Consider the following 19580-nt stretch of genomic DNA (forward strand, 5'->3'; position numbering starts at 1 on the left):
GTTCTTAACTCGGCTATAATCGCGTAAGCGGTGTCTACGCTAGTAAAGAAGAAGAAGAACATGGAAAACTTTAACTTCTGCTGCCTCGAATCTATAATACTTCATGGTATGCATTTCTATAACCTAAAAGGATATAAAAAGATCTTTATACCCTTCATGTGTGCATTTCTAAAGCGTAAAATGGTATAAAAAGATCTTTAGCTTGATTTTGAGTAGTCATTTTGTACAGCAGCTACATGCTATAGTGATCGGATATCGATGTCCCGAAGAAATGAACAACTTCTTGTTTCCAAAATTTCAGATCGATAGCTAAGAAACTGAGGGATTTGCTGGCGTGTATACTGGCTGAGAAGAGGCTATGACAAACGACTCAGCAGATATTGCTGATATTTATACTTAAGCTTTTAGAGTCTACGATGCCAACAAATTTCGTAGCAATACTTAGGATACCCTGTTCAACGTATAAAAATTACAAAATTCTACATTTTCACAAACTCTATGCATAGTTAAAAAGCCGCATTTCTATAATTTTTCAACAACAAACCTTTATTCAAAGTATAATCTGCAAGCAAACACCTCCCACTTATCGATTTTTTCCTTTCAGTACAAACCCTTACAGATTATTTCTTATTGAATTTCAGCAATTTTATCATTTTGCCAGTCAATTTAATACAGGCAATTCGATTTCCTTACATAATGCTCATCGTCACTGAGGATAAATTTGGCAAGCATGTAATATACATAAATAAATACCTACAGCACCCCTTCCGACTCAAACGGAATGAATCAAGCAAAGGCAAACAGATTCCAATCGAATTATGTCAACTCAATTCCACCTCGACGCTGCAGCTTAACGACGCACAGTTGAACTGCCAAATGCCGAATAGGCTCCCGACGAAGCGTCAATAACTGCCTAACGAAATTGTGTTGTCAGTTTTGAGGCGGGCACACATGTACAAGTATGTATGTATTCTATATAGAAGGTAGCAGACGGAGAAAATTCGTACAACAGGAAGTTGGAAGAAGGTTGAGAAAATATAAAATGCTGAAAAATAATGCCTGGGATGGGCGCATAAAAGTAAAAGAACTTACATACAATTGTATATTATGTATATGTATACAGATGTGTCTATAGTTAGCATGCAGGAATCAAATATGACGAAAAGGGTATATGAAGTAAACTTTCGAGCTTGAAATACCTAAGAAATAAGCTGTAGTTTAGTGAATATGTGAATATTTTTGAATGAAAAATGGAGAACGACACAATTTGTGAAGCGAACTAAGAGCAGAGATTTTTCTTAATTGCATTTTACTTGATAAAATGAAATAATAGCGTACATGGAGTATTCCAGTCCTCAGGCTAAATCCATTCTTACCACAAAAAAAGTTTCTTTAGAAGCAAGCGTACTAATAGATATCTTCTCAATAGTTTTCAGGCCAATTCAAAACCCAAAAGAGAATAATTTTCATTCTTATTGTAACTACCACATTTTGTCTAAGTTTGAGCTTATAAATATAACAGATGTAGATAATAATTTTCTTTCTCCTAACTCTAAGCTTTTTGTTCAGGCTTTTCCTTACTTTTAATCGTTTTTTAAATCTAGATAGCCTAAAAACGATTCATGAAAATTTCCTAAATATTCGCAAAAATAAGTTTTGCATAAACCCATAAAAATTTCAACCAAAAAAGTAAAACTAAACGCCCAAAAAATGTGGTTCTAAAAGAGAGTTCAAGTTGGCACTCAGACTTCCTTTTTATACATTTCAAGTGGCGGGGGAAATTTGAAGTGGGATTCAGGCGAGCAAACACTAATGAAATTTTAATCAGTTAGCAAAGGCTGTAAAGTAAAGCTTCAAGCGAAGTGCAGGTAGGCGCACAGAAAGAAAAAAACTGCGAGGCAAACCACCAAGGAACGCCGATTGCAGCTACGCCGCTGAACTTGCGGCAAAGTCTATGAATATATTACTGCATAGTTTTAGGTGCTGTCAGCAGGCAATAGCATGTCATTGGGCAAATAAGCGCAAGTTAACTTAAGTAAAATACCTGCGAGGTTCATTAGCAGCGAGCACTGAATGAGCACAGCCAGCGGCAAACGCCAAAGGTTGAAGAGCAACAACAAACATAATAAGCAGTGAAGATATGGCGGGAATTACAAGGTGAAAGATGAGTAAAGGCTTGCGCGTCGCGGCACAGTTCGTGCGGTGGTTGACGCTTCGGCTGTTAATTAGAAAGTTTCATAGCAGGCGAAGCGCGTGCGCCCGACGTGGCGTATAAGTAACCAGGCATTCATATGCAGAACTTCCCAGCAGGCAGCAGTGAGTATGGAAGTGTGGAATAATTTAATGCCAGCGACTTCAAAGGAAACTAAAAGTATGCAAAGCAGCTTACTCTTACATTGTGTTGTTGCTTTTGTTGTTGTGCTCGCCAAATCGCTGCTATTTATGCCAGCTGCCTTGCATTAAATCACATTTACTGAGTTTAAACGCTCATTCAACGCTGACATTTATCACTTTTTATGAGTGCGCGGAAATTCCTTTTCAACTTTTTTCGGTGTGCTGTGTTGTTTTTCAGCTTAATTTGCTGGCTTATGTTGTCTTTACATATACATTGCATGTACATATGTGTGTATAAGCACACAAGCGACAGCTGCCGCATAGACCACATACGTTAAATTCTCATTTAATTTTCATAAGCAATTTGTGCCAGACAAAAACAACATAAATGCTTTATAAATTAATCGCAGACATGCAAATCGTAAGAAAGTGCCGGTCTAAGCTGCGCCTGTCAGTCGGTGCGCCCTCAAATAGCTTTTCTTTAAAGACACTGGTGAAGAAGTGGCGCGAAAAAATGGGTGAGTTTAAGTGCCGAAGCGAGTGACTTAGGCGGCGTAATGCCTGTGGTGTGGTAAACGTAAATTAAGCGAGATATGTTTGTATGCAAAATATGTGGTTATTATGGCCGGCACTCTAGTTTAAGCCTCGCGTGCCGGAAATTTTGATTATGGATTTTTTTTCACCATTAACTTAATGAGAAATTATTTGCTAAAATGGCGTTCAAAATATATTTAAGCAATTTTTAGGTCAAAAATTTTGAAGACTGATTAATTTTATCAAAATGTTAATATTTACGATATTATTGTCAAAGCAATTTTCAAAAAATTTTCAAGTTAGTGGCGTTGATATAACTTAAATCACAAACGAAATCATAAAAAAAACCTAAGTAAAATTTTACGATTATTTACAACATTTAGTAGCTTTAAAATTTCAAAATTTGACGAAGAGATCTGAATTATGTAAAATTCAAAGAATATATTTTTAGAAAATGCCCTTCAGAAATATCTTATTTTACTTAACAGGACTAAAAATACATCAAGCATACATATACAAGCTGAAAAAATATCCTACAAACAACAAAAATTGCAAACATTTCCTGTAACACTCAATTCGCTGGCACTGCCTGCACCGCTACAACACTCACACACGCACACATATTCTAGCTTAACCTTTATTATTGCTGTGTTTGTTTTGATTTTTTCTAAGCACCTTCCTCCGCATTCACTTCCTTTTGGCGCTTAGCCCTCTTCGCAGGTGGAGTGAATAATGTTTGCTCTGCACGACAAATAATTATTTTTCCACGCGCCGCCGGAAGTCGCGCACACCCAATATCCCCAAATGAGGGAAAGAGGCGCCTTGCCAACCGATCCTAAAGCTTCTGCCAATTTCAATGCCTAAAAGGAGTGTCAGGCGGTGCCAAATAGTGCCACAGCACGCCATTTGCGTACGAAAGCCATTCGTAGTACTTCCTTCGTGCACATGCACACGCACACACAGACACAGCGGCACAGCGTGAATTAAATAATGTCGGCAGCGCTGCTGTGCCGTGACTCCCAAAACTGGACTATTAAATTTCGCAAACTGCTTTCGGCACTACTTGGCCCCGGGCTGCCTTTAGTCATTCTTATGTTTTACTTCGAAACGCTCTGTAATCTTTCTTGCTCGCACTGTTGATATTTGTTGTTGTTGTTAGGGTTTGTCGATGTTTAGGAAATGTTTTAAATGGGTTTTGGCAGCCAAGCAACACAGTGCTGTCGAAAACGTTTTAGGCCATTCTGCATTTTAGCACGTTTCGAAGTGAACTCACCCACACTCTTCCAATAGCTAGGAACGAAGGCGGAAGCGAGCGGTGGGAGTAGCGCTTTGGTAGGGGTTCATAAGCTCTACACCCACGAACAAAATAAATTATTGGTACGTGTTTATGAAATTTAAGGCATTTTTAGGATTAGTCTAAAAAAAATCAGGAAATTTTGAGTAAAGGTGATGCAAGGATATTTTTAATAAACTTTCGGATTAAACTTTGAAATGTTGCTGTTGCATCAAATGAATTTAATGGTGTTAGGTTGTATCAATCAATGCAAAGAACTATTAGTCGATATACCCTGTGATCAAATATGACCCGGACTGAAGTAATTGAATCGCACGCAAACCGAATCGATGAAAATGATTAGTAAAGTATTTTGAGAGGTCTACTCTACCACGAACACAGGTACTTGAGTGGCACAAAACACTCAGTGAAGAACGGGAAGCCATCGAAAACTTGTCTCATATGAGTCAATGGCCCAGCTCTATTCACTATGTTCGAGAATATCCAAAAAGTTAATGAAGCAGTAATTAAAATGATCCTGTTGGCATTAGAGAGATAATAGAAAATCTCAATAGCTCTTATGGTGACCCACATTTTGTGCCGCTGAAGGCACTGAAAGGCATCCTATGTAGTCGAGGCTTATTACAAGTTTACGGAAAATTATATTAAGCGTTGGCTTTGCTCGTCTTAGATATTTGTATTACAAATGCGTGAAAATGTAGCTTTTTTGTCAGTCCAAGGAAAATCACTATTTGATGGATTTGGAGAAAAATTAAGATAAGTGTCTTACGATTCACTTGGTACTAATTTCTCGGTTCGAAGGAGATATATAAACATTTTATACTTTTAACTTTTAAATTCTTTTAGGAAATGATTTATAATCATTGACTAATTCTCTGCTGCAAGGAATTGATGTCTGAGATGGCCAGTATACGTGACTGAAGTACCGATGCTCTCAAAATAATATTCCTGCTAGTGAAAGGACCAAATACATGACGAGAGAGCCCAGGCCGAATTCAAGATCTTCAATAGCTAGAGAATGAGGAGTCTAACGACTGATATCAGATATGTATTTCGATATCCTAGATAGATAGATAGTCAAATTGAAGTTTTGCACTGCGACCTACGGTCTATTATGCCCTATCCTATATTCGATATGGTCACCAAGGTCCAGCATTCCGAACAATTTCATTACACTGCTGGGCGCGACTGAGGTGATGTGATACCTGTCCACGTAGATGGCACTTAGAGCTTTAAGCCTGCTTCTGCAAATTGCTGGGCAATCCAGAATCAGCCATTCTGGAGTTTCCTACCCATGTCACATAACCGGGCAGTTTGCGCAAGTTTGGTACTAAGGAAGAAAATTGATAGTTCATAACCTAAACATTTTCGAACGAAAAAAAAAAATCTATTACAATATGTATCATCGCCACAAAGTCGATCATAAGCAATAAGCAATACTAAAGCCACCTTATTACCTTTCCTAAGAAAAATTATAATACGAGTATTTTACTACATTAAAGTACAGAAGCAATCCTTGCACTCTTTGCACTTCGGTGCCATTTTATGGTCATGTCATTGACTTGCTAATTTTGACCCATAAACGCCAACGCTGTCTCTTGGCTGTAGTCAAATAAGCAGCCATTCTCTCTCAAATTTACAAACTTCGTTTTAGAGCACTATTACTATGCTCTCCTATTCCCAAAATAGCGCCACACATATCTACACAAACCTAACGTAGCTTTTATGATGCTTTCCAACAACCGTCGTTACTTTTAATGATGTTGATATGAGCTTTTTGACACTTGTTTTTGCTTTTAATGTCAAACAAAGAATTTTTTGTCATTTTAATTGCCTTGTGTCATTAACAACTCGAAACAGAAGTATGTGTATTGTCTCTGCACAAAATAATGAAAGCACCCACTCACACACACACACACACACAAAGTGTGCAAAAACCCGTTGTTTCCGCCGAACATCGTCATTACCCAAACCTCGGCGCTAAGGAGCTGATGGACGGTTTAATAGTGGGCAAAGGAACAATGGCACCTGTCAACATTTCGACACCTACACACAGCACTACAACTACAACACGATAGCAGCAATAACAAGCCAACAAAACATAGTTAGTGTCAAGATAATTGCAATTCCAGCAAAAAACGAACTAAAAGCGCCTAACATCGTATAACAGCGTTTGACGGGATGGACGGGTTTAACGAAGAGTGCAGAGGAAGACCATTAAACGCTGGAAATACTTGCTGCTATCACAACATACTTTGCACAGTCACGCAATTTGAAAATTTGTTTAAATACCCGCAGTCATTACTACAAACAAGTCGAGGCGAATGGCATTTCCAGGGTGGGGACACTCTCTAACTTTCCATCATTCAGGCGCGTTGTGGACGCCAACGATTTTTCATTTTATTCTCCCAAAACTAATTTTTCCACCCACAGCACTCTCATTTAATGGCAGCGTTGTGGGTTGATAGTAGAAGTGCGATACTTAGGTTCCCACCTGGGGAGTCATATGAAGGGTGGAAAAGCAAAGGAAAGTGAAATTTTGCATTTTACTAACGCTTCTAAGCTTAATTATTACATAAATATAATTAAATTGTCTTAGTTACTTTTTGTCATAATAATTTAAGTTTCTTAAATTTTCTAAAATATTTTTTAAAAGTCAATATTCATAACACAAATATATAAATTCATTCGTTAGTAAATTAAATATAAAGCAAAGTCTTTTATAATAGTCCAAGGGCTAACTGCTTCCCGTGGTACCAGATTTAAATCTTCGGTCAGACCTTGTAGCTTTTGCTACTACCATTTGAGCACCCATTTAACTCAATGACTGGTAACATTTGTCGCTTAAACTTCAAATGTCTTTTCATTAGAAGGAACCTCATTCAAAGTCTATAATAGTACTAGTTCAAACGGAGTATAATAGAACTATTTTTGACTAGACTACGAGTATACCGAAATTTTGAGGCAACCTAAATAATATAGACATGGGATGACAGTCCATCAAAGACAACAGTCTATTCGATGAAAAATGCCTCAATATTTCCGAGCTTAGGGAACTGTCCTATCGTTGCTGAGACACGCGATGAGAAGTGATTGATTGACTGTCGAAGGGAAAAAGAATAATCGAAACCCATAAGTTACTGATATTGGCGATTTCTATTAGAAACTGACTGGCTTATTCACGGAAGATTATCAGCCACCTTGAGACATTATTCATTAAGCAGTGAAGAAAATATAACAGAAGTAGTTGAGAATGTACGCGAATACCAGGGAGAGTCGATTCGGCGGCGTTCGCAGCAACTCGGACTGACATATGAAACGCCTTGACGCATTTTACGTCGAGATCTTAAATAGAAAGCAGCTCGACCTTCCCAAATGGCATCGCTTCACTCAAAGGCTCTTGAGAAGTTTCATTTGGGACGAATAGCAACTTGATCAATTTCAAGAGCGGCAATTTCATCTAAAAAAAACAACGGTTTGGTGGAATCATTGGTCCATATTTCTTCAAAAATGATGCCGGTGAGAACGTAACCTTCAATGGCGACCATTATGGCGCCATGACAACAAACTATTTGATGCCTGAAAATGCAGTTCGTGATCTTGGCGAAATTTGCTTTCAATAAGACGGTGCGACTTTCCACTCATCGCATCAGTCAATGGATTTATTGAGAGAACACATTGGTGAGCAGATAATTTCACGTTTTAGACCGGTCGGTTGGGCACCAAGATCGTGTGATATTACACTTTTAGACTTTTTTCTCTTGGGATATGAAAAGTCGAAGTCTATGCGGACAATCCCGCTTCGATTCAGGGCTTGAAGCAAAACATCATTTGTGTTATTCGCTAGTTACCAATCGAAATGCTCGGAAGGACCATTTAAGATGTAGTGGCGAACATTTAAAAGAGATAATCTTCATGAACTAAATGCCAAAGAATGTTTTTTTCGAATGATAATAAATATTCTGTATTAAATTTGAAGTTCTTGGTTTTTTCTTCAAAAAATTAGGGAACCTCGAAATGGATCATCCTTTATATGGTTTGATAAGATGGTATATAATAAAATCGAAAGCCTCTTCAAAGAATGAAGGATTTTCTTAAGTCGAAGATGAAAAACGACAAAAGAGAAATGTAATTTCCATATTCCTTAATAGCCTGATGAGCAGAAGCTCAATAGAATCAAGCACTTATAGAAGTTCTATAATTTAGTTGTCATTAAAAGACAGGCAGAATAAGAAGGAGTAGTACTTGCCTTTAACTTTCTTATTCTTAATCTAAAATCTTCATAATATGGTGCAGTAGTGGGTATTGATAAAATTTAATGAAATGGAATCGAGGGTGTTTAGACAGCGGATGTGAACTCTCAATATAAAAATTTAGAGAAGTTTGGTGATAGCAAAGGAAGGTTAGCTCCTGTTGAGAATAATTGTGGTTTAGTAAAGAAAAAAACATTTAAAGTAAAGGGCCGCAAGTATTTATTTCGCTTTGGTTGCAAGCAAACAGGTACAATCTTCGCTGTGTATAATGAAATTATTTTCCTATTTTTAAGCTTCAATCGTAAGAGTGTAAATAAAGTTAAATATTTTGCCTCTATAAATAAAGAGCATACCTTTTAAGCTTGCAATAAATCAGTTAACTACATTCCAAACGATTAAGACACAATCGAATGCAACGTGAGGCAAAGTAATATCGGATTTTCGTTTTCCAAAGGTTCACCAACACTTTCATACACATAAACAGGCATACCCAGAAGAATTTATAGAATCGAGGTAGCCAACAATTGGCGTGCTCGTCAGTGAAACTGAAGCAATTAAAGCTAAATCTCGCATTGGAGCAAGAGCAGCACTACGAAAACGAAATATACAAAACAACATATAAACACAACTACATATGTACACGTGTGTGTGTGTTTGCATAAATAAATGTTTTGCCTGCACAATCAGCAGGAAAACAAGGCGCGCAAAAGCTATTGCTTGTGGTGTTTTGAGCACATCGATTGAGTTGCCAGAGAAATGCACGTGCTTGTGTGTTTATATATATATAAAGCTCTGTGTGTGTGTGTGTGTGTGACGCTCGTCAGCAATTGCGTACAGCCATTGCTGGAAGCTGTGCGGAGTTTCCGTTTCATTTGTAATTAATTAAATTACTTCCGTTTGAAGGCTGTCGTGTTGGCAGGCGTCTGTCGGCACTTGCCAAGCTTACCGTTAACCGTTGATTTCCACCATGAACGCTAGTGTGCGCGTTTGTTGTTGTTGCACGTTGAATTACTTACGCTAAAATTGTTGCAATTTTTTGTTAATTTTCTCTCCTTTTTGCGCGGCTTCACAACTTCGCCCTTTACCGTTATATTGCCTGGCCTTTAGCCCGGTCATTGGCTCGCACACTTTCGTATGCCGATGTACAAGTCCAATACTCGCTGGCGATCGCTCGTTCCGCCCTTTGACCCGTCAGTCACACACTGATTTCTCTCATCGCCCTTGAAGCGTCGCCCGCCCTCACCCCGCCGCCACAGCGCTGCTCGTTAGCTCGTTGTGAAGTAATTAAGAAGACATTTGCGCCGAGTATCCTTTAATCTCTGCCAATTTTTCTATTTTCTCATTTTGCATTTATTTTTCACACAAACTTGCACACATTTTATTTGTTGTTGTATGTTATGTATATTCATTTGTGTGGACTGTGTGTTTTGGCAACAACATTCTTTGTGGTTATTTTCCACCGTTGCATTTTTCGCCTTTAGCCGCATTAACGCTTGAATGAGTTCTGGTTTATTCATAGTGCCGGCCATTTACTCAACCGTTAACAACCGACAGCCGACTCGCTAGCACTACATGCCACATATACATGTGCGCATTCTCCATCGGCTTTGTGCCGGTACATCCTTTGGGACTTGGTGTTAATGATTGCGGCCGTCGCAACTCTTCTTTTATTCACAGCCAGTTTCATTAACTTTGTGGCGGGTTTCGATGGGGTTGCACGACCGTTTACTCACGAACTACAGATGATTATTTGTAAAGAACTATCTTTTTTGCTTTCGAAATTATTTGCATGTGTTTGTGGGGCTTTTTCCTCCATAAAAAAGTGTATATTACACGCTTACAATCATATATAAGTATGTTAGTATGTATGTCTGCCGCAAAGCCCTGAAAAGGTTGTGATTTCGTTATTTTGTGCATGACACAGCTGATTAACTGCCCAATGAGCTGTTCGTCGATTATACCAGGCAACCATTTCGCCAAAAGAGCGTGCATATTTACTTAGGCATATTATATTTGTTATGTGGTGCTCAAAACAAGTTAGTTTATGCAAATATTTATTTTTCGGGTTTCTGTTCTTATTATATCCCAGCCGTTTTGTTGTTTCCTCAGCAGACTTATATACGGATATTGGTATATGCATAAGTATTAGTATTAGTGAATTACTAGCCTATTTTAAAAATACACACCAGACTATTTAATTTAGTTATTTATAAATATAATATACATATGCATAATAATATCAATTAAAACACTTGAAAGCTTGGAATGTTTTGAGGAGAATATGGAAGATATCGCCACTAAGTTCCAGCCGACCGCTTCATTAAAAGTTCAAAACTTTAGTAGATTACATTTCTTACATCAGCCATTACTATTTGTTATGCAAATAAATATTATTTTGGAAAACTGCCACAGGTCATCTAGTGACTGATGCTAAGAGCATACTAAAATGCTGGAGGGAACACTACTCCAGGCCATTGGCAGGCCATGATGAAGTTCGAATAATAATTACCCGTCTGAAGAACAAATTGCCGGCCGAACAATTCAAAGACGGCAGCGAAGAAATCATAAGGAGCATGCATCAGCTTTTTTGTAGAATATGGTCAGACGAAAGCATGCCGGACGATTGTAATTTAAATGTGCTCTACCAAATTCACAAAAAGGGGGACCCCACAATTTGCACCAACTTCTGTGGGATAAGCTCTCTTAACATTGCATATAAGGTTCTATCGAGCATAAAGATTAAAGCCCACCGTCAACAAACTGATTGGACCTTATTAGTGTGGCTTTAGGCATGGAAAATCAACAGCTGACCTTCATGAGTCGAATCTTGGAACAAAACCCGTGAAAAGAGAATCGATACATACCACCTTTTTGTCGATTTCAAAGCTGCTTTTGACAGCACGAAAAGGAGCTGGGTTTTTTCCACTTTGTCTGAATTTGGTATCCCCCCAAAACTAATACGGCTGCGTGAACTAACTCTGGAAGGACCTCTCCGAGCCGTTCGATACCAGACTAGATTTCAAACAAGGCGATACCCTTTCGTGCAACTTCATCAATCTACTCTTGGAGAAAATAATAATAAAAAGTTAGTTCTGCTTTTTCCAGACTGGATAAGGAAGCAAAACAAATGGGTCTGGTAGTGAACGAGGGTAAGACGAAATATCTCCTGTCATCACACAAAAAAAATCGTTGCACTCGCAGTTTGGCTCCTATGTCACTGTTGACAGTCATAACTCCAAGTCGATGGTTTCGTCTATCTTAAAACCAGCATTAACACCAACAACAACATCAGCGTCGACATTCAACGTAGAATAACTCGTGCTGCTTTGGACTCAGTGGTTGGAGAAAGCGGATCCGCTGGCTTTATCAGTCGTCCAGATGGTCGGAAACACTTCAGCTTAAAAAGTATTCGACGCAGTACCCGCCGGGGGAAGCAGAGGAGGATGAAAATCTCTTCGTTTGAAAATACCCTTTGGAGAAGGACTTGGCTACGCTTGGAATCTCCAATTGGCGTCAAACATCGAAAAAAAAGAATAAAGAATAATGAACCAATTATGTTCGAAAATAAGAAAAATATTATAACTTCGGTTATAATACTGGCAATTTTTTCTAGATTGGTGCAACCTTTTATTATGTTCAATTGAAGTTTGATCTTTTCATAGCCATTAGCAATTTTCACCTTTGAAAAAAGTTTAACAAATAGTTTGTTTGAAACTTTGTGTTTCCAATAAAATCAGATTTACGAAACCCTTGAAAATAATGCAGAAATGTTTTGGGGAGTCAACTCTATCACGAACACAAGTACTTCAGTTGCACTCAATTACAAAAAATTATATTTTGATTTAGTTGATTCCAGTTTTTTAATTTTTCTACATGATAGACCGCTTTTCTGCATTTCTGCTTTGATTTTACCCTTACATGTGTGCTTGTCTCCTGCGTCTTCGACGTGTTTGAGGACGCCTGTCTGGGGATGTTCTGGTTATGTCATGCTGCGGTTTTCCCAAAATAGTGTTTTCTGGCGATCATTTTCCATTTGAAGCGTCGAATCTCAATATGGCCTTGTAAAACAGTTTGGTGACGATTCTGAGTTTAGCATTGATAATAACGTTGGTCAGCATATCCGGTAAGCTTTCGGATTCAGAAAAGGAACATATGCGGTTGAAAAACACTCACTGCATCACTCCATGTCTCACTATAATATAAAACTTTAGATTTCACAAAATATGAAGATGATCAGAAATAAAAACAGTTTATAAAACAATTATCTGGTCGCAGTTTATTTTAAGAAACTTCGTTTTTTTTGACGTGGAAGTCAAAATTTGTAACAATATTTTTAATCAATTTACTTATTTTAGTTGTAAAAACTAAAGATTAACTAAGCAGCTTAGTTAAGTTGAGACGCTGCCTCACCAAGCAGTTTCAGATTTAGCTACCAAGTACCTAGTGGATATTTACTGGTTGTAGCAGTCTAAGATTAAAGTAGAAAATTTCAAAAATTGTTCTGGTAAAAATTAAATATTTTCTTAATACACTAGGCAGTTGGTTTTCTTTTACTAAAATAATTGAAGAGTAAAATTGAATTAATTTTTTTGGGTCTAATGTTGAAAACCACAACTAACGACACCTTTGTTTTAGCATTAATCTAAAAATATGCACAAATAATTGCCTAAATAAATATTTGTTGCACGAAAAAATTGTGTGAGCGGCAATTAATTGCTCTCACTCTCTATAAAAAAAATTATTAACATAAGTACATACAAATATCACCTTTTAATAAAAACCATTATTTGTTTTTAGTTTGCCAAGAACAATATGCACCGAAACTTACCAACACAGAACGCCTCTCCCAGCGCCACATATCACTTTTGAGCCGGCTCAATTTCTAAAACAAAAGTGTCGCGTGCATCAATGAAGAGCTTGGACCTCACCGATCAAAATCAAAGGTCAGTATGTAAGCTTGTCGTATTTTATTTGAAATTTATTCGCATCAACTTTTCAATTTCACACTACATTGCGTACATAAATACGTTTAACCGCTATGCACTTGCAAAAACAAAATTTAATCAAATAATATCGCTTTTATTTGTCTTTTCGTTTTCATGCATATCGGCTGCCTTTTATACAACAACAACAAAAATAAAAAAAACACATGCAATTGGACTCCAGTCACCCAAAAAAAATTTCAAACAAACAGAAAACAGCTGCTATATACTATAAACGACAACAACAAATAGGCATTGAAACGCCGCAACACACAACAACAAGCATTTCATCAAAACTCAGCAAGAATCAAATGAAATTGGTTAATGTCAAAAAAATTGCGCACTCAACGCTCGCGCAAAAAGCTGACAGTTGGCGGCAAAATTAATGAAACGATTTTCGCACAACAAATACAAAAACAATTGGCTGCCACATACACATTGGCATTGAAACGCAAAATTTACGAAAATATAATTCGACAAAAACACTTGAGCTATTCGAAATGTGCCTCAAAATTGCAAAAACATGTGAAGCCAAAAAGTATGCAACAAAAGTGCAAAAGCGAGTTTCACAACCAAAAACAAAAAACAATTAATTTGCAATTCATAATTTCGCACAAACAAAAACATAAAAGTTAACAATTAAAAAAATTGCAACATTTCTGTGCACAATATTTAATGCAAACAAGTATTCAATAATTAATGAAAACAATTTTGCGAAACACTAGAAATATTTTAATTAGCAAACACGCTTAGCACACATTGCTCAACCACTTATTGCAATATTAATGTGCGTAAATATGCCAACAATTTACGCAATTTATTTAAAGCGAATTTGCAATGCTAAACAATGTGAGAAGCGAGTTTTTTTTTTTTGGTAGCAGGGCAAGGGAAAACTGAGTTTGAACTAAAATTAATATTGAAAAGGTCTATAAATGCACACAATTTGTTTGGAACGGTAGGTTAGGTCGTAATACCTGGAACTTCTTCTTCTTTATGCCGAGCTAACAACAGCACGTTAGGTCTTTTTCTTCCTCTGCTTACCCCGGCGGATGCTATGTCGAATACTTTCAGAGCTGAAGTGTTTTGATCCATTCGAACGACAAGACCTAGCCAGCGTAGCCACGCCCTCTTAATTCGCTGAACTATGGCGATGTCGTCTTATATTTCTAACAGTACATCGTTCCAACGATTGCGGTATTCGTATCCATTTCAATGCGCAAAGGACTATAAATCTTTCCCTTGAACGCTTCTAAGGCCGACTCATCGGATGATGCCATTGTACATAAAGATTGTACCTTCTCTATTCAGATATGCAGCTCGAATTATTTTATCCAATTGCAGATTAAAGAAATTGCACGATAGTTAGTCGTTTTGTCTGAAAACTCGTTTGGCATCGAACGGCTCAGAGAGTTCCTTTCTGATCCTTTCTGGAGCTTTTGCTATTGCTCACATCAGTTTACACAGCCGTATGAGTTTTGTGGGGATACGAAATCCAGAATGCAAAGAGGCAGCTCCTTTTCGTGCTGTCAAAAGCAGCTTTAAAATCGACGAAGAGGTGGAGTGTGTCGATCTTTTTTCACGGTTTTTTTCCAAGATTTGGTGCATGGAGAATACGTGGTCAGTTGTTGATTTTCCAGGCCTAAGGCCTTCTTCATGGTCGGGCAGTGGAACATTTGTTCCATTACCATCGTATGGGGAATCGGGTTCGCCCTCTCCTGGCGTTGTACTTTCACTGGCATTCAGCAGGCTGGAGAAGTGCTCCCTCCATAATTTTAGTGTGCTCTGGGCATCAGTCACTAGATCACCCCTGAGTGATCGCATCGCCACATCTTTTAGTAGAATTTTCGAGCATTATCCCTGTCGGCCAGCTTATCAATTGCAACGTTGCGAGTTAGGCAGTCTTTTTTCTCTCCGCTGCGACACAACACGTCGTATCAGCTATTCTTTTGCCGTTTGCAGTTCATTACAATGAGCTGCGTTCCACAAAAATAATAAAAAATAGACAAAATTGGGTATTTTGAAATAAATTAAATTTACCTCAAATATTAGTCGTTTTTGGCATGTCTAAGATGTTTGACAACAACACTTTTAAAAATAAACTTATTAAAGTGTGCTTCACTTTTAGAAGCAGCAACTCTAAAAATATTTGAAATAAACATTTAAAATTCTAGATTGTTATTTTTGAACATACTGATGATGCAGGAAAAAAAAATTCGAAATTTCACGCTGAGTGTGCCTGTATGTATGAGCAACATTTTTTTGATTTCTTTTGTGCTTGAAGCAATTGCTATCACTTCAAATGTTCTATGCGATTGTGTTTTCAAGAACTCTTCATTGATGTAATGTTTCACAAACGGATCCCAGCATCTAAGTCGAACACGATGAGTTCCATGTATTATTTCCTGCAACAGCACTTTACGTTGACAATAGCATCTTTTAATAAAAAAATTCTTTGATGATTTCGGTGAAATTTTTTACCAAAAGTCCTCCTAGAGAATTTCTTTTAATCTATCGTGTTTACTTTGCCAGCGTGACTAAAACACCTTTCGAACAAGGCCATATAGCCTTAAAACGCCAACTAAGAGACCAGCAGCAAAGTTATTCTCTGTTACGCTTGAATACCCGACTTCAGTTGTGAAAGTATTCAACGCGTTGCCAGCCGTGGCGTGGGATAGAAAGAGAGTGTTCTCTCCCCTGTTTTAAGGAACAAATTAAACGGCATCGAAAGTAAGAATTCGATTACTGTATCCAATTAGAGAAACTTGGTAAATAATGGAGTTTCAAGGGCTTGTTCGAACAGTTAAAATAACTCAGATGTTAGAGCGTTAATCAAGAAGAAGAAACTAAATACCTCTAATCAAAAATTTGGTTCTATATAATAAATCTGTTCTATGAACCTATTCTATGAGCTTAGTGGTGTATTTTCACAAACTTAATTTTCATCATCACACAAAATGAGCACCAAAGTTTCATATTTTTATGTTTGATTTGGAAGGTTCTGTGGTGTGAAGGTTCATGTTAAATATAGACACGTCTTTATAAATTTAATTAACGTGTTGTTTTTCTAGTTTAAATGTATTAATTTCCTAGTGGATCCCTTTATAATCAAACACATTGGCAGGCAGGGAATTATACTGCTTTACTTTTATACAGTTAACTTCTTAATGAATTGCCAACACCTTCGTTGGTCTGGAACCCAACTTAGCAACAGTGATTTTTAGGTGCAATTTTCTGAATATTTTGGCCGCCATTCATCTTACGTAGATGCTATTAATCAATAAATAGCTAAATTATATTAAGGATCTAAGCCGTGCCTCCCAAAAATTTTCAAACATTTCACTTTGCAATTGACTTGAAATGTGAGTGCTCGATTGTTGACGCGGAATGACATGCATTCGCTATATAAATTTAAAGCATAAATGCCGGTATATAGCGAGTAATCAGTTTTATATAATATTAGCCATTACAAAATCAGTTCTTCATTAAATTTTCCCTTAATATTTCAAATAAATATAGCAATTAGAGTCTAGACTTCACTGCAACTAGTTAATGGAGAGCTGCAGAAGCATTGAATTTGAGCTGACAGCTACATGCTATTACAGCAACGTTACCGCTATTTTCGAAATTTATAAGCAATCACAATGAATCTGGAAATATATTTGAAAAGTGAGGAAAGCTTTTATGCCCCTGGGCCACTCATTTTGGCGCAATCGATTACCACCCTTGTCCACTTAGCGAACAGCTACCACCATTTAAGCATGTTTTGGCAGTGACGCAGTTACGGTCTCCCCCTTTACTCCCCTTTACACACCGTATTATTTTTGCTGTTCGTTTCCCTTTGCGCACTGCATCACTGGCTTGGCCTTCGATGCGACGCAACGGCTCATTGCCATTGTTGTTTGTGAGTTTTGCGGTTTGCCAACGCTCGCTTCCTTCCGGCTTAACGCTTTGGTTGCCCTTGGAAGCGAGCCATTGTTTTTTGTGCATTTTATTGCTGTTACGGTATATTTGTTTGTGAGTATTTATGTGTGTGTTGTTGTCAGTTTACGCTTGAATTAACTTTGGTAATGTGGCATAAAATGTGGTTGAAGCAACAGCAGGAGCCGGCGGAAAGAGGAGCACGTAAAGCGAGAGCTTCCGAAGCTCTGAACGGCAATTGCCAGTTATCAGTTAAACTGTTAAGCCATACAGCATAATTTAAATATTTTTCTTTTTCGCTCAGCAACAATAACAAAAATAACTTGCAACAAATATATATAAAAAAAAAACAATATTGAATGAAGCAATAATGAAATAAAATGTATCAAAAAGTGGTGTGAAAAAGTTCTATAGTGAAATAAGCACAGCGAAATCATAAAAGCTTAAATCGCCGCAGGTGTCCTTCGGCGCGCCAGGACAACCGCATAATCGACGCATAAACTCATTCAAAATGATTAACAATAATTTGGATTATGAGCGTAATAGCAACACAACGCCAGCGGGTGTCGACATCGATGTCGCACCAGCAGCAACAACAACAATGCCGCCAACCACAATATCGCCAACCACGGCGAACAGCAACAATCGCAATAGCAACAGCAACAGCAATCACGCGAACGTCGACAACGGCAGCTACTTTAATCGTTTCGACAATCGCATTGCCGCCAATTTGGCAGCTGTGCTGACGGGTTCGCGCTTCCGCTCATCCTCCACATCTTCGCCCACGAAGACACTGCAAAAGACGAAGAATGCGAACATTCTTCGCAGCGCGCAGGGTCTCTCCAATTCAAGTACAAATATGCATGCCGTCGGCAGCGCAGTCACGCCGCGCTACAATGGCGTTTCGACGTTGGGCGGTGGCCGGAAACCACCCGCGCATCTGCAGCTGCATAACGGTGGCAGCGACTCGCGACCCTCATCGCCCCAGCTGCACGGCTCGGTGGGGCGCAATCGACGTCCGTTGCATTTATTCACGCAAGCGAATTTGAAGTGAGTATGCTTTCTTTGTATTGTTTTTTATGTTTAGCTTAAAGCAGCAGTGAAAGCGATTCGGCACATTATAAAGATTAGAGCATAATAGCAGAAATGCTGAAGTGGAACGCGCTGAAACGCGCAAATTGTCGGGACACGTGTTCCGCGCATAAAACGCAGTGAATGCGAAATTTTGTTCATAAACTTGTTGGACATGGTGACTCATACCAGTGGTTTTGAAAAAAAGTTTTAGGGTTAGTCTAAGTGCTTAAATTCACTTTTATTGAAGGACAAAATGCCTTACAGATAACAAAAAGGCCATAAATTAGCGTTTTTTGTTTTTTGGTTTAGTTCTATATATTTATATTGATAACAGAGTACCGAAATTGCGAAAAAATATTAATATTATTGCAAAAAGTATTACGTATTCAATGTTCTTTATGTTTTTGAGATTTTGCCGTAGAACCGCTCCCTAATATATAGAGTTCCTCCTTTGTGAAAATAAGTTTAATCTGTGAAAACCGCGTCCACCTCCCAAAAGACATTATTATTCACAACTAGCAATGGTGCGGTATGGATTTTGTATGGAAAAACTTATAGTAAAATATAAGGTTGGTTGGCTGGCATTCGTGCTAGCACCAAAATTAGAGCATAGAGTTGTAACCGCTTACTTTTCAATGAAAACTTTCTTAGATTCATTTCATCAACTTTCACGATAATTTCAAAATAGTCACAATCCAAAATATATATTATATGTCTGCTTCATAAAGTTCTTAAGGCACCCATAATGTGACAGTTCGATAAAACCCTCTTTTTCCAATTCTCGAAACAGTCAATAGTATTTTTCCAGTGTAGTCTTCAAGACCTTTTTCCATTCGGTTTTTACCTTCTCGTCGAGGCGTTTCCGCATTGGCCTTTTGAGTTTGATGAATAACAGAAGTCCCACAGAGCCACCAATTGAGACGCGTTTGAAAAAAAAATCTTCCAAATGTTTTGTGCTGAACCAAATGGTACTCGAACAGTGTCAGAGAGATCTCTAATGTCAATCGACGATTTTCTATCACTGATATTTTTATAATAGGTAGACGTTGATGGTCCCACTTTGAATTCGCTGTACCACCAAACTCTTACATCCTGTGCCATAGTTTGATCACCAAAATCCTTCCTCAATATTTGCCACATGTCCGTACAAGAATATTCGTTTCGCAAACAAAACTTGATGTAAGTTCTTTG

At 37.9% G+C, this 19580-nt stretch overlaps 1 protein-coding gene across 1 annotated transcript in view; it reads left to right on the forward strand.

Moving 5' to 3' along the window:
• Positions 1–19580, forward strand: part of LOC126762546 (EGFR adapter protein) — a 97879-nt gene that overhangs the window by 51596 nt on the left and 26703 nt on the right. The window contains exon 2 of the mRNA XM_050479377.1: positions 17620–18365. Within this exon, the coding sequence (XP_050335334.1) occupies positions 17827–18365 (539 nt within the window). The 5' untranslated portion in view covers positions 17620–17826. The remainder of the gene's footprint in view (positions 1–17619; positions 18366–19580) is intronic.

Source organism: Bactrocera neohumeralis, chromosome 6 (genome assembly GCF_024586455.1).
Source record: "Bactrocera neohumeralis isolate Rockhampton chromosome 6, APGP_CSIRO_Bneo_wtdbg2-racon-allhic-juicebox.fasta_v2, whole genome shotgun sequence".
Taxonomy (NCBI): domain Eukaryota; kingdom Metazoa; phylum Arthropoda; class Insecta; order Diptera; family Tephritidae; genus Bactrocera; species Bactrocera neohumeralis.